Source organism: Sinocyclocheilus rhinocerous, unplaced genomic scaffold, assembly GCF_001515625.1.
Source record: "Sinocyclocheilus rhinocerous isolate Xijiao unplaced genomic scaffold, SAMN03320098_v1.1 scaffold388, whole genome shotgun sequence".
NCBI lineage: Eukaryota > Metazoa > Chordata > Actinopteri > Cypriniformes > Cyprinidae > Sinocyclocheilus > Sinocyclocheilus rhinocerous.
In genome coordinates this window covers 207,435-231,794 of record NW_015650020.1, presented here as the reverse complement: position 1 = coordinate 231,794, position 24,360 = coordinate 207,435, and the positions used below count along the sequence as shown (strand labels likewise).

At 37.5% G+C, this 24,360-nt stretch overlaps 2 protein-coding genes across 6 annotated transcripts in view; both read left to right on the top strand.

Moving 5' to 3' along the window:
• LOC107711399 (zinc finger E-box-binding homeobox 2-like) overlaps nucleotides 1-15,997 on the top strand; it is a 53,277-nt gene extending 37,280 nt beyond the window's left edge. For 3 of the 5 annotated variants that reach the window (XM_016516388.1, XM_016516386.1, XM_016516387.1), the window contains 8 exons: nucleotides 1,900-2,118; nucleotides 5,400-5,468; nucleotides 6,749-6,943; nucleotides 7,396-7,610; nucleotides 9,011-9,119; nucleotides 9,485-11,454; nucleotides 11,934-12,114; nucleotides 13,856-15,997. In XM_016516388.1, coding sequence (XP_016371874.1) covers nucleotides 1,900-2,118; nucleotides 5,400-5,468; nucleotides 6,749-6,943; nucleotides 7,396-7,610; nucleotides 9,011-9,119; nucleotides 9,485-11,454; nucleotides 11,934-12,114; nucleotides 13,856-14,460 — 3,563 coding nt within the window. In that variant the 3' untranslated portion in view covers nucleotides 14,461-15,997. Of the gene's footprint in view, nucleotides 1-1,899; nucleotides 2,119-5,399; nucleotides 5,469-6,748; nucleotides 6,944-7,394; nucleotides 7,611-9,010; nucleotides 9,120-9,484; nucleotides 11,455-11,933; nucleotides 12,115-13,855 lie in introns of all 5 variants that reach the window. The other 2 variants (XM_016516389.1, XM_016516390.1) reach the window with 2 other exon arrangements.
• A 1,641-nt stretch (nucleotides 15,998-17,638) lies between these two features.
• The window catches only part of LOC107711393 (glycosyltransferase-like domain-containing protein 1), a 23,535-nt gene continuing 16,813 nt past the window's right edge, over nucleotides 17,639-24,360 (top strand). Inside the window, exon 1 of the mRNA XM_016516381.1 lies at nucleotides 17,639-17,726. The gene's annotated coding sequence lies outside the window, so the exon portion shown is untranslated. The remainder of the gene's footprint in view (nucleotides 17,727-24,360) is intronic.

The following is a 24,360-nucleotide window of genomic DNA, read 5'->3' as shown; positions in this document are numbered from 1 at the left end:
AAAAAATCTTGTTTGCTTAATTTTCAATAATTAAAAGATAAATGATCAATTAAATTAATGTTGTATGCCTTCATTTGATAACCAGAACAATGTAAATACACAACACAGAATTTCTGAGGAAAAAATTTATACAAAATTCATAAGGCTACTTTAAGAAAAAAAAAGAATAAATTAAGTTGTTTTATGCATTCAAATAATCATGCATGCTAAAACACAGAATTTGGTAACAATAAATAATATGGTGAGAAAAAATTAAACATTTCATAGGGCCCTAAACGTAATTTTTGTTAAACTTTTAATAAATTGATGTGAAAATGTATAAGTTTCATGATTTTAATTAATTAGACATGCTTTTTAATTAATAAAATTAAATGTAACTATTAAAAAGGAGTTGAGAAAAATTAAAATGGAAAAAAATGAATTTGAAAAAAAATGAATGGAATTTAGAAAAAAATAAAATGGATTTCATAGGGCCCTAACTATCCCTCAGCACTGCTTTATTCTTTTAAATGGATACATTAATCGTGTTTATTATATTTTTTTTATTAAAGTGGAAATCAGTTTACTAAATAATGTAAACTTGATATAGTAATATAGAATCATCCTCTGTAAAGAAATAAATGTGTGAACATTTGAGAATTTATCATTATCTTTATAAATGTGCACTCTTTGGGGCTAAAGGCTTAATGGAGCTGTTTAAAGTAGCCATGTGATAACAAACCAATCGGTGCAGACGCAATTCAATACGTGTGTCCTTCTTCTTTGTGAAATAATAATAAATACCAGTTTATGTTGTTTGATTGTGGCCTCGAAGGTCGTAGTTGAAAGCTGTAGCCCCGGCTGGCCTGTTTAGATCTTGCGTGCGCAGTGTAAATGCGGCTAATAATTTCAGAATTCTGACTGGCATATAATGAACAAATCAAACAAACGTAAACGGGCAAAGGCAGGGCCCCCTACAAGGCCCTCAAACCCAATGGTAAGTCCGGCCATGCTCACCATTGTAACGCGCTGCTTTTGCAAGGTTCCGTGAAAACGTTTCCACTTTTATTTTCCTTTTTCGCCCTGAAGAAGATATCACAGGTTAATCAAGTTCATCTAAATTATCCATCCTCAGTCACTGTAAACATACCTGGCAATAAAGCTCATTCTGATTCTGATTCTGATTCTGATTAGTAGCGAGACGCTGCCAGGTAGAATTAATTCAGACACGCAAATGCTTTCACTAATGCATTCATATGAATGTAATCTTTACTGTGCTACTTTATCTGTATCTGATTTAGAACGAGCAGAAATCTGTGAGAAATATAACGACTCAAAGACAAAAGAACTGATAAAAATGAGCTGTTATAGGAGCAATAGCCATATGGGCAGTGCTGTGTCATATGCCATAGCTGTGCACAAGGTGTTTGTCACAGCTCCAGACTTATTTGTTCATCAATGACGTCATCAGCGAATAGTCGACTCGACTTCATCACATAAAAGTTGACTTTAAAAAATCAGAAGTCGTTCAACCCCTAATATGTGTGTGTGTGTGTTATTTATATTATCACTGCTTCAGAAAAGGTTAACAACACCTGTTTTTCACAGGCTTCATACATTTTACACAAATGCCTCAATCTGCTGGATTTTCTTTTCTTTTCTTTTCTTTTCTTTTCTTTTCTTTTCTTTTCTTTTCTTTTCTTTTCTCTTTTCTCTTTTCTTTTTTTTTCTTTTCTTTTCTTTTCACTGGCAACCTCAGTTGGCCTGCTCTGACTTTATTACTCTGTGTTTACTGCATTTGTAAAGAAGTGGGGTAGCAGGTCAAGATTGTAGCTATATAGCCTGACCACCAAAACTGCACAAACTCTTAAGATGAGCTTAAACTCAAATAATAACACCTGGACTCTGTTCTGTCCTCAGTGCTGAGTTATGAAAATGTGGTGGATGCCGGTTCAGGGTCCGATGAGGAGGACAGACTCCTGGGTTCTGAGGGCGAAGGCAGTCCAGCAGGTGTGCAGAGTCTGGAGGCCTCACCCCGGGTGGCCCATGCCCTGCTCTCCTGCCGTGGGGATGAAGAAAATGAAAGCCAGGATGGGGCAGGAGCCCATGTCTGGTGCCACGGAGACCTGAATGGTTCAGGTAAGAGTGAGCGCTGAGAATATCAGGCCGAAATTAGGTATTAACATATGAAACATATGAAGCCGAGGTTAAATTTTTTTTTCTTTTTTCATCAACCTTGCCATTTTCATATTACCAGGACAGAACAGCTTTATTTATTAGGCCAACACCTAGCAGCTGTTTGGCACTTTTGATGTAATGGCAACCTTTAGACTATTAGCTCACATTTCTACTTTGGTTTCTTACTTTTGTCACAAAGTAGGTTACACCTAATCTTCAGTGCCTCATCACTGTCTCCACACCCCTTTCTTCTGGCTTCGTTTTGACTCACCCACCCAAAAAGCGATCAAGTTCACAGACAAGACCCAAGCTAGTGAGGCTTTAAAGACAAATTCTCTTAATTAGGATTACATAGCTATCATTTAGCATGAGTGTGCCCTGCTGAAGACTCATTAAAGGCCTTAAATGAAATTTTTAGCATTTTGATGGCCATTTACATACATAATAGGCCCACAATTCCCTGGGCCTGGCTGACAGTTACAGAGTGAAGGGAGAACTCATGCGAGTCGCCCGGTTTGAAAAAATAAAAAAAGAAAGAAAAAAACCCGACCCCTAGCAATCAGTCTCGGCTAATGACTAAACCATATGCATCACTTAACTTCAGAGAGTGTCACAGTCGCAGAACTAAACAGGGTCTTCAGGGATGAGTCATCTGCTTGAACAGTGTTTTGTTTAGTTGATGTTCACACCATGATATGCTAGATTAATGAATGTCATCTGAGTTTATTTGAAGGCCACGCCTCTGGCAGCATAGCATTATTTTATTTTAGTGACTAAATATGAAGGTATGAGTCTGCTTTCTGGAAAAAAAAAAGAGTTGTGTTATATGTTGATAAAAGCAACATCTTAAAAGAAACTGCATGAATCATCTTCTGTGGTTCTTCCTCTTTGTATCAGTGCGCTGTGGTAGCTAGAGAAGATGCACCTCAAGTCCCCTGTATATGCTTTGCTAAGACAGTGGGGTTTGAAGGATGACTTTTGGAAGTGCTTCTAATTTGCATTTTTCTGATATACAGTATATATATATATATATATATATATATATAAACAATATAAAAATATATATTTTTAATTAAATTTCCATTACAAATTCTATTATCAGTACAGCAATTTGAGTGAAAAGCATTTATTTGATCAAAAATGCAGTAAAACAATAATATTGTGAAATATTTTTACAATTCAAGATAACCGTTTTATATTTTATATTTTAATGTAATTTATTCCTGTGATGACAAAGCTTAATTTTCATCAGCCATTAATCCAGTCTTCAGTGTCACATGATCCTTCAGAAATCCTTCTAATATGCTGATTTGGTGCTCAAGAAACATTTCTTCTTATTATCAATGTTGAAAACAGCTTAATATTTTGGTGGAAATGGTGAAACATTTCATTTTTATTTCTCAGGATTCTTTAATTAGTATAAAGTTCAAAAGAAAAGCATTTTCTTTACTAAATATTTCATAACATTGTAAATGTCTATACTGGCACTTTTAATAAATTTAATGTCCTTTCTGAATCCAAGTATGCATTTCTTTCACACACACACACACACACACACACACACACACACACACAAAAACTTTCTGACCCTATATTTTTTAGTGGTACTGTATATATCAATGTATTAAATATATGTGACCCTGGACCACAAAACCAGTCTTAAGTCGCTGGGGTATATTTGTAGCAATAGCCAAAAATACATTGTATGGGTCAAAATTATTAAAAGTCCTAAAACTTTGTTTCCAGGTTTAAATTAAAAGTCTTCTGGACACTACTTTATTTATTACAAGACACAAAATAATATGTTGAAAAGAAATGTTGCTAAGTTGTTACTCTAATTCTTAGACTACTTCTCCCATTTGTTTCTTATGCTCCAGTCCAAACAATGTAATGACAGAAAAAAAAATATTTTTCTGGGTCTGAAAAGTATGTAAAGTACTTGTTTTGCTACACTGTATAGCAGTATCAGCACTTGTACTGTAGCTCCAGTATTTGCAAGCATATTTACAAACTCATTTGAAATAGGTCCACGTCAAATTGAGTACTGAAACAAAATATAATTTAATTGTTCACCTAAAGAGATATGGAACTTCTGTGTTGCAGTGGTTAAAATCACACCGTTACCTCATGGGGCCTGCAGCTACCACAAGCAGAACTGAGACTCTAATGTAGTTGCCATTTTGCCACTCGAGGAAACTGTATTTCTGTCATTCATACACAGTACATTGATTTACTCTAAATTAATCTCCGATACCATTTTGGCTTCCCTTCAACAAGGTTTTTGGCGCACCACACATGATGTTCGGTCCTTCGTATGACATTAAAATATCCCCATGCTAATACAACTAATCGCTAAACCTCCCAAAGAAGTTTTAAGCTAATGTACCTCAAAGGAAATCACAATGCTGAGAACTCAGGAGGGTATTTTCACTGACTCCAGGCGTTGCACTTTTATCTACACATTGCAGAAGGAGACAATTTCATCAGGAAGGAGTTTCGCGAAGGCAAGCCCCCTTGTTTCATTAAAACTTTGTTCAGTGAAACACGTCCAAGTCTAGTAAAGCTTTTGATGCTCAAAACATCCCTTCAAGAAGCATTGCTCTCACAATGATTTCAAACTCTGCTTTGAATGACATCTCTTAAATGTGGTGAAAAGTGAGAGAATTCGTCGACTTTCAGAAGCTCTCTCAGTTGTCATACTTAGATAATGAGGAAGGAAGTGGAAGGGAGTTTTGAAATGAAACAGTACTAATGCAGTGGAAGCATGTGTGTGTGTGTCAGGAGGTTTGAGTACCCTTGTTTTCCCCCTGCTTTTCTGGTGTAAGTGGTGCTTTATGTCCTCCTTTTGTGAGGGAAGCTTATGATACTTGTGACTGCCGATACGAGGTCACATGAGGGGGAGGAGGAGGAACAAACAATAGCTGCAGTATATGAGCAAACTCCTCTCAGACCACCCTCCTCCCCTCCCTAAATACCTTGACATGATTTCTTAAGAGAAGCAAATCATTCTCTGAGCTGCTGTCAACATGTTTGAGATATAACTCTTCCTGATGTGTAGGATGTTCTCTATCGTTGTGCTTTTTCCTTTGAATGTGTTGTCACATTTATCTCCTTTAATTACACTTTAACATACATTAAACATGTTAATTAAAAGTGAACTGATAATGACAGATGATTTGCAGCTGAATTGTTTTTGTTCTAGTTATGATGATCATTAAACAGGGTGTTTTCTCTTATTACAGAGGAGCGAAAAGCTGAGTACAACCCCATGAGCCCTGACATCTCTCTTCATGGAATTGGAAATGGTACAGGTGAGATAACTTCACAATATATTGAAATATTCATGCATAGATACACAATAAATAACTTAATTTTAAAGAGTTTGGTCAACGATTTCAAGTGCTAATCAAGACACCAAATCTTGAACATATTCATTATGAAATGTTTCCTACACTGTAAAAAATTACCGTGAATTTAACGGTAAAATACTGTAAAAATGCTACAGTAAAAACCTGTTATATGGTTAACGGTAAATTCCCCTACTATATACGTGAAAAACTGTATTGGACATTACATGTAATTTTACGGTAGGATACCGTTTTTGGAAGTGAAAAAGACCAAAAGAAGATAAATTTAAGTTAAAACCGTAAAACCTAAAATGTTGCTACCTTATTTTTTCCCGTAAAATTCCGGCAACCACAGCTGCCGTTTTTTTACCGTACATTTTACTGAATTTTTTTTACAGTGTATGTAAGAGTTTAACATCTCTTAAAACTATAAGTAAACGCATGCTTGGCACACATGTGAGATAATGCTCCCTCATGTGAGTCTATGGGAGATGGAAAGTAAACATTTTTAAGTTGAGCACGAGTGCATGGCAAATCACATTTTGCAGCTAAATTGAGTTTAAAGGCAAAATCAAATTTGTTCAGTCCATGTACTTTCAAATTGATTACAAGGAAACAATAACATTTTCATTTGCTTACCTAATTTCCAGTCATCTAAAGAAAAAGTATGATTTAGAATAACTTTTGTCATGTTATTAGTTATCTACCCACATTACCTAATTTTTTTACATATAGAAATATATACGTTTTGTAAGGCGCAGTTGTCTATTTATCCTGTCAGTATCTTTAAGTATTTCATCCAAAAACCTATTGTTTACGAAAATCACGTTTAAAATCTTGTTCTGTGCAATTACACGTAACACATGATCTATAATTAGATTATTGGGTTCAATTTTATGTATACGATGAGCAATACAAAGTGAGATCAGTTACCCTGGCACGCCTAATTGCCATATAACCCAATTACCCATAATGCTGGAAATGTTTAAAGCATTTTCAAACATGCAAGAGGATGCTTAAAGAGTGCTTGATGATCAAGCTGGCTCCAATTAGTCTTTGAAGTGGCCATTATGTTGTAACTTAAATAAATACTTCCACCTTGAAAGTTCTTCTAATGGTTTAGTCTCCACTACATCACACTTAGAGTGGCCAGTGTCCTAATGTTCAGCTTGGTCCTTTCCAGTGACACTAAGCATCAACCACTGGATTCATTTGTGCTTTTTCTCCCCACTTCCTCTGTGCAGTTAAGGGTATTGATGCCTCTTCAGAGCTGGAAAGCTTCTTTGCCAAGAGGAAACTGGATGACAGCGAGGGACATGCAGCGAGTATTGCGGAATACCTGCAGGATACTGTTATTATTTACCCAGAGGACCCAGAGGAGGGTACACGACTGGGCACGCCAGAGGCCAATGGACAAGATGAAAATGAAAATGAAAATGGTAAGCATTAAACTATACATACAAATATGATCCAACATTAAGACTCAGTAAGCACCAAATGCAATTAGAAATTCATTTAATAACCTTATTATTTTATATTGTCAAAGGTTCAAATTTTTTAAAATAAAAATAATGCAAAATCATTTCATGGCCTGTAAGAAATATTTTTTTTATTTCAAATTATGTACATTTAATAAAAAAATGTTTTATTTTATTTTATTTTACATATTAACTTGTGTGGACAAAATGCATATATTTAGTTTATAAAATATTTTTGCTAATGCTATTTGAATGACATAAATAGCATATTTTGCTGTTTCACGTAACTGAATGCAGTGCTTTACCTATCGTTATCCCATAGCCTCATATGGCAACTGTTTGTCCTACTTATGCTGTTTTTTTTTTCAATCCCCCCTCCTTCACTCTGATCACTCAATTTCAATTTTGCCCAGATCTGGCACTGAGGACGCCAGATGCCTTTGCCCAACTGTTGACCTGCCCCTACTGTGACCGGGGCTACAAGCGGCTGACCTCCCTAAAGGAGCATATCAAGTACCGACATGAGAAAAACGATGAGAGCTTCCCCTGTCCTCTGTGCAGTGACACCTTCGCCTACCGCACCCAGCTAGAGCGCCATATGGCCACACATAAGCCTGCCAGTGATCAGGTGAACCGAGGCCCACCTCAATCCATACCCACACTCATTACTTCCTCATGCTTTTTTAGTATTATAGAAATCTGGTTTCATTGTGAAAGATGCTGCATCTCTCATTCTGAGCTTGTTTACTTGTCTGAGGAGAACATGTTTCAGCCTGTTGATAGCTATAGCATTGAACAAGCTCCTCCGGAAGCTCCTTAATACTTGAATCCTTCACACCGGAGCCACAGCTGTGCACTGTCATACTCCCCTGAGTGTCCACCCACAGCTGGCCATGTGTGGGCTGTTCTAGCACATTGAGTCCTATAGGCCTGCCGACTTCTCGCATCAGCTGTTGGAAAGGAGTCAACTCAAAAGATGCAGGGAAAGCTGATGTTAATTCTGCCTTTTAGGCTGGTCTCAACATGAGCATGCTGTGAAGAATGCAGTGATATATAATTATTTTGAAGAGGAAACTCTATATTACTTTATTATTGAAGGAAAAGTTTTTGATGTGGTAAAAGGGTTCTCAGTTGTTTGATCGAATTAAAACAGGATATCCTGCATTTAGGATTTCAACTTTGAACCTTAAGCAGATTTAGGCAAGTTGGAAAAGAATTGGCATTACTTGACTTGCACGCTCATCTTACTGGCTGATTCTCACACACGCATACACACATATGTGCACCTCTTCATACTGAATTAAACACGACCAGATGGCTTTTTTTCCCGGTGATCTAGAGTATCCTAATCCTTAAATGACTTTAAATGTTTGTTTATTTGCTCTAAAGAGGTATTTTCCTGAAGGCTTTGAACATTAATTCCTAGGTTCACCTTGCTAGGTTTAGTTTTACATTTCATCATATGCTCGCCTCATTGTATATATTTACATACACTTATACAGAAAATGGAAACCCCAATACACATCTTAAACTGGCCTATGTGCACGAGTATGACTGAACTTCTGAAGAAAGAACTTCACAGTACTGTACATAGTGACTATTAAATGTGCACTTGTGGACACCCACACATTTTTCACAGACCTTTTGTGTCTGTGTGTGGGGTGCAGGGTGAATGCTGTTGTTTTTGTTGTGCATCTGGGGCCCACATTTGAATTTCAAATGGAGTAAGAGCACCTACGTTTAACTTTGAATGGTGAATACAGATGCAGCCTACACTGTTTTGACTAAGCCTAGACAACAACTATTTAAAGTATGCAGATAGTAGTTTAACGAATAAGACACTGAGGAGATAAAAGGCAACCCCCCCACTTCAGTAACTTTGGAAACTTTCCTAAATACAATTCTGTCTTCTGTGTTTAATTAATCAATATAAATAAACATTATTTATTTCAGCATCAGAATGAATTGTAAACTCTATTGTGACTGTTCTATCTGTATCAATTTCTATAATCTTTCTCTCCCTTGCAGCCTCAACTGCTAAATGAAGGGGCTGGTAACCGCAAATTCAAATGCACAGAGTGTGGTAAAGCCTTCAAATATAAGCATCATTTGAAGGAGCACCTCCGCATTCACAGTGGTAAGTGTTTCATTGAATAATATGTTAAGAGCCTCCTTTCATAAGTGCTGTGAAAATAATGCCAATAATGTATATAATCTTATTTAATATGTTTCCAATTTGCCTAATGGTAATTCAGTGTGGTTTTGTATAGTCTGGATGGATGATGAATACTTAAAACCATAATTATATAATTATGCAAGAATTATTTTTTATTGTAGGATCTCATCATCCTATCAGTCATTAAGTTGAATGATGGGATGGGGAAAGAAGTTTAATGTAATTCTAACTTAATGTGTAAAATATGTAAAGGGAAATTATTTTATTTTTGTATTTGAATAATTAAAGTTTTTTGTTTTTTTTGAAAAAAAAAATATAATTTTAAGGTGAAAAGCCATATGAGTGCTCCAACTGCAAGAAGCGCTTCTCCCACTCTGGCTCCTACAGCTCCCACATAAGTAGCAAGAAGTGCATTGGCCTTATCTCTATTAATGGACGGGTACGCCATGGAATCAACAGCAAGCCTGGCTCATCTCCAAACTCTGCTGCATCCTCCCCTGGCAGTCCTGCCTTAGCTCAGCTCCGTCACAAACTGGAGAACGGCAGGTCCATGAGCCTCCAAGACCCATCTGCTCACCCAGACATCAAGTCAGAGCCCATGGACTTCAATGAATACCGTCTTATGATCGCTTCTCAACAAGAATATGGTGGGTCAGGAGCCTTTCTCAATGGCAATGGTCATGGAGGTAGTCCTCCAGGGATGCACGGTTCATCTCAGAACTCCCAGCAACATCTGGGCATTGGGTCGGATTCTCATCTTTTAAGCTATCCAGCGTTCATCAACAACATGAGTGAGGTTCAGAAGGTTCTTCAGATTGTGGACAACACAGTTTGCCGGCAGAAAATGGATGGCAACCCTGAAGAGATCTCTAAGCTCAGAGCATACATGAAGGAATTAGGCTCCCAGATGGAGGAGCAGAATCGGGTACTGGCCTCCCAGCAAGGCTTCCTTGGCGTTGGTCACAACAGTCCCACCAAGACCATCATTGACTACACACTGGAAAAAGTAAATGAAGCCAAAGCATGTCTCCAGAGTTTAACAGAAGATTCTAAGAGACGGCCTGTAGATATAAAAAAAGAAAGACCCAGCCATGCCATGGATCTTCTATCTCAAGATAAAGCACAGGAGAGGGATGCACAGTATGCACTATTCTCTTGTCAGTATTGCAAGGAGACGTTTTCTGGCCCTATTCCATTACATCAACATGAGCGCTATCTCTGCAAGATGAACGAGGAGATCAAGGCTGTCCTCAAACCTAATGATACTGTACCAACTGGCCGCAGGGGGCTTTTCGGCTCAGAGCAGCATACTGGTGTGATCCCCTCATCCCTGGAGAGGAATGCCACCAGCCCACTCAACCCCTACAAGGATCACATGTCAGTACTGAAAGCCTACTTTGCCATGAACACTGAGCCCAACTCAGAGGAATTGAGGAAGATCTCCCTGGCAGTGGGTCTTCCTCAGGAGTTTGTGAAGGATTCATTTGTGCAATGGAAAGCTCAATCTCACCATAGCTTCTCTAGGAAAAGATCTCCTCCACCTGAGCGAAATGGAGAGATCAACCACGGCTTGAGCAGGGAGTCAGCATTTGCCCGGTCACCTGTTTCTCTGAGCCAATATGGCGACTCGACAGCAGCGATCCAAGCCATCACCAATGGGGATTCAGGGCACAAGTTGTCCAAACTGCATCAGTTTACAGGCATCAGGCAGACAAATGAAAAGCGACTTGAAACTGTGGACCACTTGAGAGGTGAGACACCCTCACCTTTGAATCTCTCATCATCATCATCCAAACACTCGCATAGCAGTTCATACACCCCTAACAGCCTCGCTTCTGAGGATGCCCATGGGGAACCACTGGACTTGTCTTTGCCGAAACAATTTTCCAAGACAGAAAGGAGGCCAAAACCGAATGGTTTTTCTGTTGACCACACTATCAACTCCTCTGCACATGAACCAGGAACAGAGCCTTTAAATTTGGCCCACATCAAGAAGGAGTTCAATGGACCCAACAGTTTGAGCAATGAAAATCAGCTGGAGAAAAGCTCAAGCCCCATCTTTAGCATACACCCTTTTGGTGGTGGGCACATGTACACCTCGCTTCCGCCACATGGAGCTTTCCCTCCTCCTACTTTCATGTCTACAGCTCAAGCCAGCATCCCGGGACTCAGGCCTTACCCAGGGTTGGATCCCATGAGTTTCCTTCCACCTATGGCTTATACTTACGCAGCAGGGGCAGCCACTTTTGCTGAGATGCAGCAACGTCGGAAGTACCAGCGGAAACCAGGCTTTCAGGTAAATTAAATGTTTTGGTATCAGGAAAAATAATTCCTAGTGTATTCTTTTTTTTCCTTAACTTTAAAAAAAATTGTGATGAAGCACATTAAAATGAGTGTTATTGTGCTTTTTGCCAAAGTGTAATTTATTTAAATAACTAAAATTAATTAATAAATTAATACAAATGTCTATAAATTATCAAAGGTTATTGCTTCCTAAAATGTTGTCTACAGAATTTCCTTACTCTGTTACATAAATGAATTCATACTTCTTTGTTTACTAAGCTGAGAGAACCCGTGTAAGTCAAGCCATATGTCCCCCTTTTTGAGACATCTTCTGGTGATAAAGGCCTTATACAGGTTACAGAGATAAGCTCCGTCCAGACTTGGGATCAAACATGGGGCAGGGGCTGTCTCTTCTGAGGTGGCAGGTTTGGATTAGGATTTGTGGCAGGTTAGGATTGTGTCAAACGTGTCTAAAATCTGTTTCTTTTGCAGGGGGAGCTACTGGACAGCGCAGGGGACTATCTGTCAGGACTAGAGGACCTGACAGACAGCGAGTCGCTTCTCGCCCGGAAGAAGATTAAGAAGACTGAAAGTGGTATGTACGCGTGTGACTTGTGCGACAAAACATTCCAGAAGACCAGTTCCCTCCTAAGACACAAATATGAGCACACAGGTATATCACATTTAGACAACTCTTTTTTTTTTTTACCCTCGTCCATCCCCCCTCCAAGTAATCCCCTTTTACCACATTGTTTTTTTCTTGTTTCTTTCATTCCTTTCCTGCTTTAATTTTTTTTTTCATACCTACGTTTTTTCTGTCCATTGCCATATTTTTGTTGTACATTTCAAAGCCATGACAAAGGTGTAACGTTTTCTTCCTTTTGACAGGCTCAAAGGGGAAATATTTCAAAATTAGCGGGTGACACCAATGATATTTACAATCCAGCTAAAATGTATAAAAATAGTTACCACTTTACATTTGCAAACGCACACACAACAGTTTCTCATATATGTGTTTTGTACAATGAACCACAAAACAAACAATTGCATACAGCTTTTAAATTGAGCATTTGGACCACCAGTCTATATGGAGACACATTGTCAGTACAGTTTTGTTGGCAAGCCAACATGGCGGGCTATGCCAGGTGTGTGATAGCCTGATGTGTGCATGGCATTTCTACACCACAATGTGACCTACCCTCCTGGGGGACTCCTCTCTTTCACACGTTTGCATCATCCTCACTTACATTCTTTGGTCGGAATGCATAGAGAGGAATCTGCCGTCTCGTCTATTTTTGAACTTGATGAGGGGAGGTGGGGAAGGGGACCATCTCAAGTATGACTGCTATGGAAGGTGTTGCAGGCATGCCAGGGCTATTCATGGCCAAGAATATAGTACATCTGTTCATGTGCTTGGTGCTGATGGCGAGTGTGTGGGTTTTTATGGCAAGTATGTTACTGGTGGAATGACTGAATGCCAAATGGCAAGTCCCTCCTACTTCACTGATTAGAGTAGAATGAATTTCCTATTTTCTGAGAGTAGACAATGTGATCCAAGTTGGCAAAAGAGGAAGGTGTGCGGGAGGTGAGGTGTTTGGTGTATGCGTTACACAAGGCATCACGAGGCAGATGTCTTATCTAAGCATTTTTGAATCCCGAGACATGATGTCATAAACTCTGTCAGGGATGCTGACTGCCTCACTTTCACCTTGTGCGGCATGGAGCGATAATCACCTGATCTTCTTGGCTGCATTCAGAACAGTCACAGACAGCCTCAGAATAGCACCTCAGGACTGTGGCTTCCCCCTCACCTCCCTGCACTGTTTCGGTAATATCTAAAATAAACCAGTGGGGTTTGTCACTGCTCGATATGAAGGGGTTTTCAGTCAGGATTTTATTTTGCCCCATGCTAATCCCAAACAAGAAGAAAAATATGATGTTTTTTAATGTAATTCAATCATGAGGTACACGTAAGGAGGGATATGTGTGGTTACTTGAAAGATGTGTCTTAGTAAATTGTACTAAATATGTTTTACCTTACATTAGGGCTGTGCAAAAAAATCGAATGCGATTTTCAAACACAGAGCCGTAGTTCACTGACAAGCTACGCAAAATCGCGTTCAACATCGCAGACGATTCATTGCCGATTATGAACGCGATTTTGTGTAGCTTGTCAGTGAACTACGGCTCTGTGTAGTAAATGCCGACTTTACTGACGAGCTGCGCATGAAAATCTCATTCGATTTTTTGCACAGCCTGACCTTTCATTTGACAGTAATGCAAACAATTTATTGAAATATATTTGAAATTTGTGCATTCTCCACATACAGAATTTTCAAATGTTTTTTTATGGGTTTAAGATGTTATGGATGCTGTGCTAACCTGTTGGCTCCTCTCTCTTTGTGTCTCTGCAGGAAAGCGGCCTCACCAGTGCCAGATTTGCAAGAAGGCCTTCAAACACAAGCACCACCTCATCGAGCACTCACGCCTACATTCAGGCGAGAAACCTTACCAGTGCGACAAATGTGGCAAGCGCTTCTCCCACTCTGGCTCTTACTCGCAGCACATGAACCACCGATATTCCTACTGCAAACGGGAGGCAGAGGAGCGAGAGGCTGCCAAACAAGATAGCCACGACAATGGCAGACCCCTGGAGCCCACGGAGCTCCTCATGCGTCGGGCTTACCTTCAAGGCCTTGGACCCCTTGGCTTTTCAGATCCAGAGGACCAGACCGAGGACATCACACGAGAAAACACCATCTTGAGAGATGGAACTGAGGGTGGGACCAGGGAGGCAGAGGAGGCATATCTGGAAGTGACTGACAGGCAAGAGACAAGGTTGGTTGAAGAAGAGGAAATGGAGACAGAGGGGCAGAGATTTGACACTCGGAGCCCTGATGGAACAGCAAAAGATGAGAAAGAGAGCGAAGTAATGGGAGGGACAGAGGACGAGAGCTCGGAAGAGCGGAAATTGGCAAGCAAAAGAAATCCTGACGGCGAGAATGAGGATGCTGATTAACTACTGCAATTCGGAATAAGCTTCCTGTATTATTTGTTTTCTTTTTCCCTCAAGCTTGCATCGCACCCTTCTTCCGCCCTTTTGGAAGGACTTTGAGCCAGATTCTCATTTGTACCACACTGCCATATCTTGGTTATCTGAGCGTGCGCCTGAGGCTTGCACTCATCGATATAAAGAGTGGAACTCCGAAATCAGGCATCAGAAACTAGGCTGGAACATGAAGGAATCCATATTATGCAAAAATACGATTGTCAGAATAAAAATAAAAGAAATGTTTTTAAAATGTACAGAGTTTTCAGCCAGAAAGCTGTGCGGTTCTGATTTCCATATAACTCCTGTGTTTCATTGTGGTCGTAGCACAAGCCTGGAAATTGCACTCTGAAAAAAAAAAGTGTTAGAAAAAAGGAAAAATAAAAAACAAAAAATTAAATGAACAAAAAAACTCTTAGGTAAAAAAGGATTGCCTATATGTACTTATACTGCACTTGAAGATGCAGTAGTGTGTCAGTGTTATATTTCATTATCACTTACTGTGATACCCTTGGTTTTCCCTTTCTTTTCCTGACCAGCCATTCAAGTTTTGGCGTTTCACCATGGCTTTTTATGAAGCGACTTTAACGAAATAATACCTATATGATTCTTAAACATACAAAGTCTTAAAATTGGCCAGGGGTAGATGGAAAGAGTTTGGGTAACTGTAATGACGAAGGCTCATTGTATGAGGCGACGTCACAACGCCTGTGTTTTTTTCGTTCGAGAAAAGCCTTATATGCAAACCCTTTCACCTGTGTTTTCTGCAAGTGCCATCCTTGTACAGTATAAAGCGAAGTCAACTAGAGTTCTCTTTGCACCTGCTTTAGTATTAAATGAAATATTTCACCTTGTCGTTTGAAATACCTATGTCAGTATTAGTATATCTAGACTGCAGTTGTTTAGTTTACATATTGTTTGTGCAATTTTCTGTATTTTCTAAAGATCATCTGTCAGTATTATCTTGATTTGTTTTGTTTTGTTCAATACAAAATTAATTTTTATTTTAAACTGCCATTTTATTTATGTGACTCATTTTATATTTCCTGATTATATTTATTTCATACTGTAGTGTACAGTATTATAGTTCCTTGATATAGATATATTTTAGTAAATAAGGATCCTTACAAGTGGAGCAAATTTTACGTAAAGAGAGCATTTATTGTATCTGGAGCGATTGCTGTGAATTGCTCTTCATACTACACTTACCTGATGAAGGAGAATCTACAATTTGGGAACTTTTGATACAATATTGTGAAAACACTGTATTTTTGACTGAAAGGAAAAATTCCACTTTATTCATCTTATTTGTTTTTCCTTTTTTCCCTTTTTTAGCTAAAGAAATAAAGGGGGGCTGTGGTTGTTGGGATTTTTTTAAATGTCTGTTGAAGTATAATTTAATTTTTAATTTGTAATTTCTCTTGAAAATGACCTTGCTCGAATAAATGTAGCCCAATTTAATTTTGAAAGCCTGTGTAACATCTCACTTATCAAGTCACTTAAATTTCTTCACAATCTGACATATATTGACACTTGATTTATTTTAAATGCAAAATAATCATTCCCATATAGCCAAGAAAACAAAAATTTAAATAGTTGGATCTTTGATATAATGTATGCATGTGTGTGTGTGTGTGTGTGTGTGTGTGATAAGTAGTGACATCCATATTATAAATCATCTCCATAAACTGGAGAAAAATAGCTATCAAACATCAGACTTGAAAATTCCCCGGTATCATTTTCTTTGCTATCATTTAATTAATTACTGGAACCTTTACCTTTTGATGTGGATTACACATAGCAATAGAATCCACCTTATCAAAGTCTCTCACAGTATGATAGCCTTCTATTAGTCTCTTTGAAGTTGAATGATGTTGGGTTGCGCTAAATTAACATCAGCTGCAGGCTGCCAAACTGGCTGTGAAGTCTCGACGTTGGAACTCTAAGGAATTCCATTAACCATGACCTTGCTAATTTTCTCAACTCACATACTCATCTCAAGTTAAATTTTCAAGGAACTATTCAAGACACTTTTCTCCCGCAAGGATGTACAGTCCATTTCATTTTAGAAGCTAAGGTTACTGTATAAAAAAGCCCTAAAATTTAATTGCATAGTATGCATAAGCTACATTCTTTTGCAATACACATTTTCTCTGCTGTACAACGTTTGATGGGTAATGTATAATTTGGAAAATAAATGCATACGTAGGAAAACCACTTAAATGTGTATATGTTCTGACACTGAATGATAATATTTGGTACACTTTCCATGAAACAATATGGTAACTATAAAATGCAGATTAAATTCAGTGTAGCAGCAGTTTAATTGAACTGGTCTGAGACTGTAGCTGTAGTTGTTTCCATTCAGGTGATTATCTGAAGGGACCGTTGTAAGTGCTGATGACCACACTGTACTTTACCAAAACTGACATCTGCACACTAAGCACATATTAAACACACATTCAAATAAATAAAAGACCCAGTACATTTATGGCAATTATTAAAAAATATATTTATATATTTTTATACATTATACATATATATATATATATATATATATATATATATATATCCAACATTTACCTATTTACCAACATTTCTAATTGTACCGCAGTTATAGTTACTACTACATGTGTTCACTTACTGTAGTATTAGCACCACTCTTATCAATCAATCAATCAATGAGTCTAAAAGGATGAATAAAAAAGATTTATGAATGATTGAAGATAATACTTAGGAATAGTTAGTTAAATAATTAGGAAATCAGTTGTCTGACATCATGGTTAAGCTTTCACATATAACGGCTCTCAGTAAGCACATGAAAAAAATTCCACCTTCAAATGACAGGTTTCAGCTTGTGGGTCAGAGATCGACCTTTTAGACCTTGATCAAGCAAGTTAGAGTTAGTAGACCACCTTGGACCACAAACCAGCTACCATGTTTCAAAACCCGGCTTAAGCTGATATGACATGGGTTTTCCAGCATAAAAATGCATTTATTTATATAAAAATGTGTTACTATCAACAAAATATGTTTATATTATAAATTAAAACTACTTATTAAAACGATTAATTAATAGTGAATTTAACAAAAGCTGTCCCACGTCGTCAGCACAGTTCACACTACGAAGCACATCATGACGCCTGCAAACGACTTCATGGTACAGCGCTGGAGGAGAGCGTACTCACGCACAGTGACGTCATTACGTAAACACGCGCTGTGTCTTTCAGGAAGAGGTAAGACTGAATTAAACACGCGAAGGCATGTTTGTTTGTGCCTGCTTAACTGGCTTAAAACCTAGCTACGAGTGCTTCTGCTGATCTATCGATCAACTGAAGGCAAACATGAATATATGCGGTTGTGCAGTCATCGAAATGTTTCTTAGCGTTTCTTTTCTGCAAAACAAATGTTGAAGTTAATTGGTTCTTATTGCTGTGTCTGTTATGCGAATTAATGTAATGAATAAATAAATATAAAACTAAAGAGTAGTCTTCTGTATGAATGCAACTTTACAGCTTTCGCATACAGTGGCCCAAATGGAATTTGAACACTGTTTGCGTTAAATAACATCATATCAAACCAAGCGAGATTTTCAAAGCTTGTAAGCACACTTTGCAAGCAAAGTATTTCACACAAATACGTTTATTAGATTTGAAATGATTAAACTATAGATATTCAATTCAAAAATAGTATATAGAGACTTTCTGTTTGTCAAACATTACAGTTTAGTTCAGTTACTGTGATGAATTACACCCGTGGTTACTCTACTAGGATACTTGAGAATAACTGTCTTCATACATCGACAAAAAATGAGCAATTACCTCCAGTTGGTTTTTATTATTTGTATTACTGCACTGAAACTATGACATTTTAAAGTGTGGCTTTAGCTTCTTTGTGCTTTTTTTTAATTTGCTGAATAAAATCAAGATCTTCTTCTGCCTTCAAACAGCAGTCAGATTTTTAGCTGAAATAAGGAACACATTGAAAAAGATTTCCAGAATTATTATATTATATTATTAATCAGTGGTCAAAGAAATGTTAACAATAGTGGACAAATAAAATACATGCAGATAAGTGATACAAATGAGAGTTAACACACAATCCAATGCATTCAAATATTCCAGTAGTACTTTTTTTATTTAGATCCATCAATATGGTCCTGAATATCACAGCCTTTGCTGTAAATGCTGCAATATGATACAGAGTAGTTGCTTCAGATCTTAATTCGCATGGTTTCAGCTGGACCAGCTGTGTTTTGCTAGAAATGAGTCGGAGAGAGGAAATATGCAACCTTGAAATGTCACAATGCTGGTCTTGAGATTGTTGTCACTAGTTTATGCATTTTGTTTGATCCCTACTGTCGTATTGAAGAGAGAAAAGGGACATAGATGTACTTTTAAACATTTCAGACTAGCCTATTATTTTACTTTCCGTGTGCCGTAATTTTGGAAGACAAAACTAGGCAGCAATTTGTGCCTTTATTTTACTGTTATTATTTTGATCTGTTTACTTACTTGATAGGTCTGTTTTGCTTAATTCAGTGACCGAGGAAGAGATATTCAAGTAATTTATGTTTGGTATGGAATTATGCGTGTTACAGTATATGACCCATAAATGAAGGAGAACCTGTGCGTTGCATTACACTTTAAGCAGGAAGCATCTCTTACCCACAAATGGAAATACATAGACATGGAAAGCTAATTTGAAATGTGGGGACTTTTGGTAAGATGCTAACCCATTCCAGTAAACCGTATATATGAGGATTTTATTTTACTGTTCGAAATTGTAATTCTCGATAATGACGAAAAGAGAAATTCAGCATTGGGATATTTTCCAAATGCAGGGCATATAGCTAATACCTTTTGAAATAATGTCATCCACAAATCCAGTTATATTTTTTGCCTGTTTGAGGTAGCACTGTCACTAAATTTTTTATTTATTTCACTTGAAAATAATTTCTTTCTATTGATTTTTTTTTTTTGTGTGTGTCTTGATAGTTTAAACAAGGCTCTTTTGAACATTATTTGATCAACTTCATGCCTCCCATGTCTGTGATAGAGGCCATATTCTGCCATCTTATTAAATCTTTCACAGTAATAGGCACAATTTTCCTGTACTAGACACTTGAAATTAGCCCTTTGTGAAATCTGGAGGAAATGTTCTTTCAAATGACCTGTTCAGGAATCAAGCGTTAAGCTTTTGTCTTATTATATCAAGCCATAGTCTAATTCAGAATGCTGTAGTCTGACACCTAATTGTCACCCATAAATGATAAAGAATCAGGTTAAACTCTTCAATTCATGGCACATGATCACAGTGCCTGGCGCTTGGCTCTCTTCATCTCCGTCAGCCGAGTGTGCAGTGATTAGTATGTAAGCGCTAGCATGTAATTACTGAGCAGCTTCTTTTCCTTTAATGATTACCGTTAACACAAAGCCTCTGACGAGGTGAATGAGGACACGGCTCACTCTATTAAAAGACAGAACAGACACTTGGATGGTCTGAAAATTTAATTCGTGGAAAATGTGAACTTCCTCTCCTTTTCTAACGTGAGATCAAAGGCATTTATGAATAGTACTTTGTGCCCTCGGTGCGTGTTGTGAACCTTCTGAAAGTGGCAGTGTCAGTCTGAGCACTTCGAATTAAAAGATTTCAGAAACAAATGGCTATCATTTTACAAAGCTTAATAGTGTTTTAGTTGATTGGGATGCCACTCAGTTCAGCAGAGACTGTCTGGAGGTTGAAGAATGTGTGTTGGCAACATTCATTAGACCAGTTTGTTAAACAATATCATTGCAGAAAAGCTTCTTTTTTTGACACATTTTTTTCATGCTGCTTGAGTTGATGAAAATGTTTTATTCATATTCAGTAAATTAAAATTAAACGGAAGTTAGGTTTGAGAGTTGGAACATTTTTTCTTAATTGGCCTTTTCTTGTATTTTACCTCATTCTGTTTGAGGTAAACCATTAGGACATGTAAAGTAAAAGTTTTCACATCTTAGGCAGTGTAGTATCATAACCATGGTATTTCCAGGGTACAATATTTGTTTATAAAATACGAAATCATCTGATCTCTTTTTTGCCTTGGAGTACTTAAACATGATAGAATAGCACATAAAACAAACATCAACTGCACTTTGACAAATGCTAGCTACGGAGACGGCCCAGCGTCTGAATTTATGAGCACAGTGAACTTTGAAAGAGCTCCACAGTTTGCCCACTCATTTGTGACCCAGACATTATGTGATGGCGCTAATATTTTTTCTCTCTGTGTATAGGTTTCGCTTTTTTAATTTGAGCGACAAGCTGTAGTGGAAATAAATTGTGTTGATACGGTGTCTACTGCAGCTCCTGTTGTGCACTTCATTACAAAACATGCCTACCAACTCTCATCTGTCGTGACTTGACTCCTTTGACTTTCAAAATGAGCACCTCAGTGGTACACGGGTCAATAAGAAATAAGAGTGTCTGCGATAAAGAAAAGGAAACATCTCTACACACAGATTCTTAGAAATTTACTCTTATTCATTTTTATTGAACATGTGGGTAACACTTTAGAATAGGGAACACATATTCATTATTAATTAAGAGTCTTCCCTCAATAAACTCCTAATTTGCTGCTTATTAATAGTTAGTAATGCAGTTGTTAAGTTTAGGTATGGGTTGGATTAAGGGATCTAAAATATGGTCATGCAGAATAAGGCATTAATATGTGCTTTATAAGTAGTAATAAACAGCCAATATGCTAGTAATATGCACTCTAATAAGCAGCTAGTTAATAATGAGGTTAGGTCCTTAAAATAAAGTGTTACCAATATGGGTGGGTATATTATAATAGTTGTTATTAATATCATTTTTAGTACTTTTTTAAGGTAAAATTAAACACACACACACACACACACACACAAATGATACATTTTCAAGTAAATATAAATATGAGTTGCACCACATAATATTTTACAAAAGTTTTTTTGTAAATATAATATAATAGTATAAATATAATATAACTAATATAATATTATGACAGTTATGATTATTATATTTTCATGACAGTTGAATCACCGATTTTTGACTTTATGTATAAAATCTAATTAATTTTAATTAAAAATTAAAAACATGCTGGCCATAGAATAGGTTTAGTCAAGTCATTGTATATATGAATTGTATTTTTAAATAAATTAATAGATAATGGAAAAGATGAGCTTCTCGTCACTGATCCGTATGCGTGCATCATTATAATAGTCCAGCTTATTTTGTTAGTGTTTTACTTTGAATACAGATTCAGATGCAGCACGGTCAAGGCTCGACCTCATGTTGTTTCCTTGTATCGCTCGAGTCTAATTTCAAGTGATCAGCCGTGGCTTTGGTCTGCTGTGTGGGAGTACATAATCGGATGTTTCATTCTGGCTGAATTAGCCCTCCAGAAAGACCACATCACTTTAAGGCCTTCTCCTGCCCTGTCAGAGTCCATCGCGGGTGATGGCACACACACATTCATACACGCATACACACTCAAGACATCCACGGATGGCTAGAGGCTGTTAAAATGAGGTGTTGAGAGTTGGCTCACACGCTCCAATGCGCCATGTTTCTGGGTGCTTGTCACTGGGCAGTGCCATGCTATCTGCCCCCCTGTACTGGCACTTATTGGTGCCATTGGTAGAGTCACTTTTACTGATGGGCTTAATCATCAGGATTGGTACTGGCGCTTGATATGATGTCTTCATGCACTGCCCCTGCGGATGTATCAGCTGCATCACAGTTTTTTTTTTTTTTTACATACTCTGAGGCAGTATCTCTCTAAAGCTGCCTCTTCCCCAGTATTTCAAGAGCCAAAGGAAATCCTGTATTTCATCTGGAATAATGCAGATTAGATAACGGACTGTCTCTTCAGGGGAAAAGTATGTTTTTCTGTGAGAAAAGAGGAAGGAATAACTATGGTAAATTCTCTAGGTAAACATATGTGTAAACAAACGTATGTATGTTAACCCTACTGTGTCATATCTGATCTGCAGATTGCTAAGCGCTCTTATCAACAAATTGTCAACATGACCAAAACATTGCTGAAAAACCTGTTGTATGCGATCTTCTACATACCTTATGCTGTCTGATTGATATACTTTTTTAGAAAGTAAAAGGCCTTTTTATTATAATTCAAAAAACCTACAGTGACAACTGATATTTACTGATACTTACATTTTATGAAAGTAGTATACTGTACTGTTATAAAGATCTAATTGAGCCATCAGAAAGCTATCACAATTTTATCTTACTTTCTGGTCTAGAAATATCAGTAACTGCACCAAATTCAATATGAATAAACCTGAGGTGTTAAAAAAAAATATATATATATATATATATGTATATGTATACGTAATCAGATTACTTTTTTTCAAAAGACTAATAAAGTAATGCATTGCTTTTTAATTTACAAGGAAATATCTGAGTTAATTTTTTCAAATAAGTAACGCCAGTTACTTTGTTTTCCTATGTATTGACTAAGAGCTCTCCTGTCCTCATGTTGAGAGAAATCAGGCGTTGTGTGCGCTGTGTGAACATGATGTTACTGTAGTCCTGGACTAATGTGAACATGCATTTACTCATCACACTTGCACAAAAAACAGATTCAGTATTCCTCAAAATAAATAAAAACAGTGAAATGCAAACTCAGAATATGAGGCAAACCTGCAATAATTACATATGTTAACAGGGATTAAAGTTCTCCGTCGCTACGACGGATTTCCGTTAATTGCAGCAAGTCTACGACGGATTTCCGTCAATTGGAAAACATGAGGGGAAAAGAAACATTTAGCGCATTTGTTGTTGTTCTGCCGAAAATCATCCCCGCCACGGCTGCAGCTTCTCAGTGACAACATAGTGACGCCGCTCGCATCTTTCACAATCGGGTTATTTGCAGAGAACACAGAGCAGAACTTGAATTTCGGCGCGGGATTGCGGCTATTAATAACAATTCTACTCATTCCCGCAGGTTCCGCGCTTATAACACGATGACAGATGACGGAACATATCATTTGCACGTGCTGTTGAGTCTTGAGAAGTCTTGAGAACGCGCTCTCATTTTCTGTGCGCCCACAGATCGTGATAAGGAGAGTGACAACTTTTAATAGTTATTAAGGGAGTTTGCAAATGTGATATTGATTTAATACAACAGTTCAATAAACAAGTACTGCCTGATTTTGCTCTATTTCTTCAACGAAAATAGTTCCAAATATAGTAACAGCTCAGCCGCTGCATCTCTAAAAGCAAACACAGCTGTGTTTAATTCATTCAACGAAAGTGCGTTTTTGAACGAATCTAGTGAGTCGGTGATTCATGATTACCCATTCATAAAGTCACTTGCTTCATTCCTGAATGAATCAGCCGTTCGAACGAATTAATTGAATTAATGATTCAGTGATAAAATTAGTGACTTGCCACCACCTGCTGGCGGATTTAGTTTCATTTTTAGCATATAATTTCAGTTATTTAAATCATTTAATATTTCTGTATTCAAAATTGCATATTTAAAGGTGCAGTGTGTAAATTTTAGCGGTATCTAGCAGTGAGGTTGCGAATTGCAACCAACGACGCAGTCCCCTGCTCACTCCTCCCTTTAGAGAAGCTACGGTGGCCGATACAGGACTAAGATGTCGTCGGTAAAGACAGCAGAGAGCAATGAGATTTCTTTACAAAGGTAAATTAAGGAATTATATTTACTTAATTATTTAATAAATCGATGTTATTGCGAATATTAATGTACTTGTTCATCATTGTGTCAGTGTTTTATTCGCAAGAACAACAAAGTGACAAAACGCGCTGTATAGAGCAGTTTGTCCGTTTAGGGCTACTGTAGAAACATGGTGGCGACTT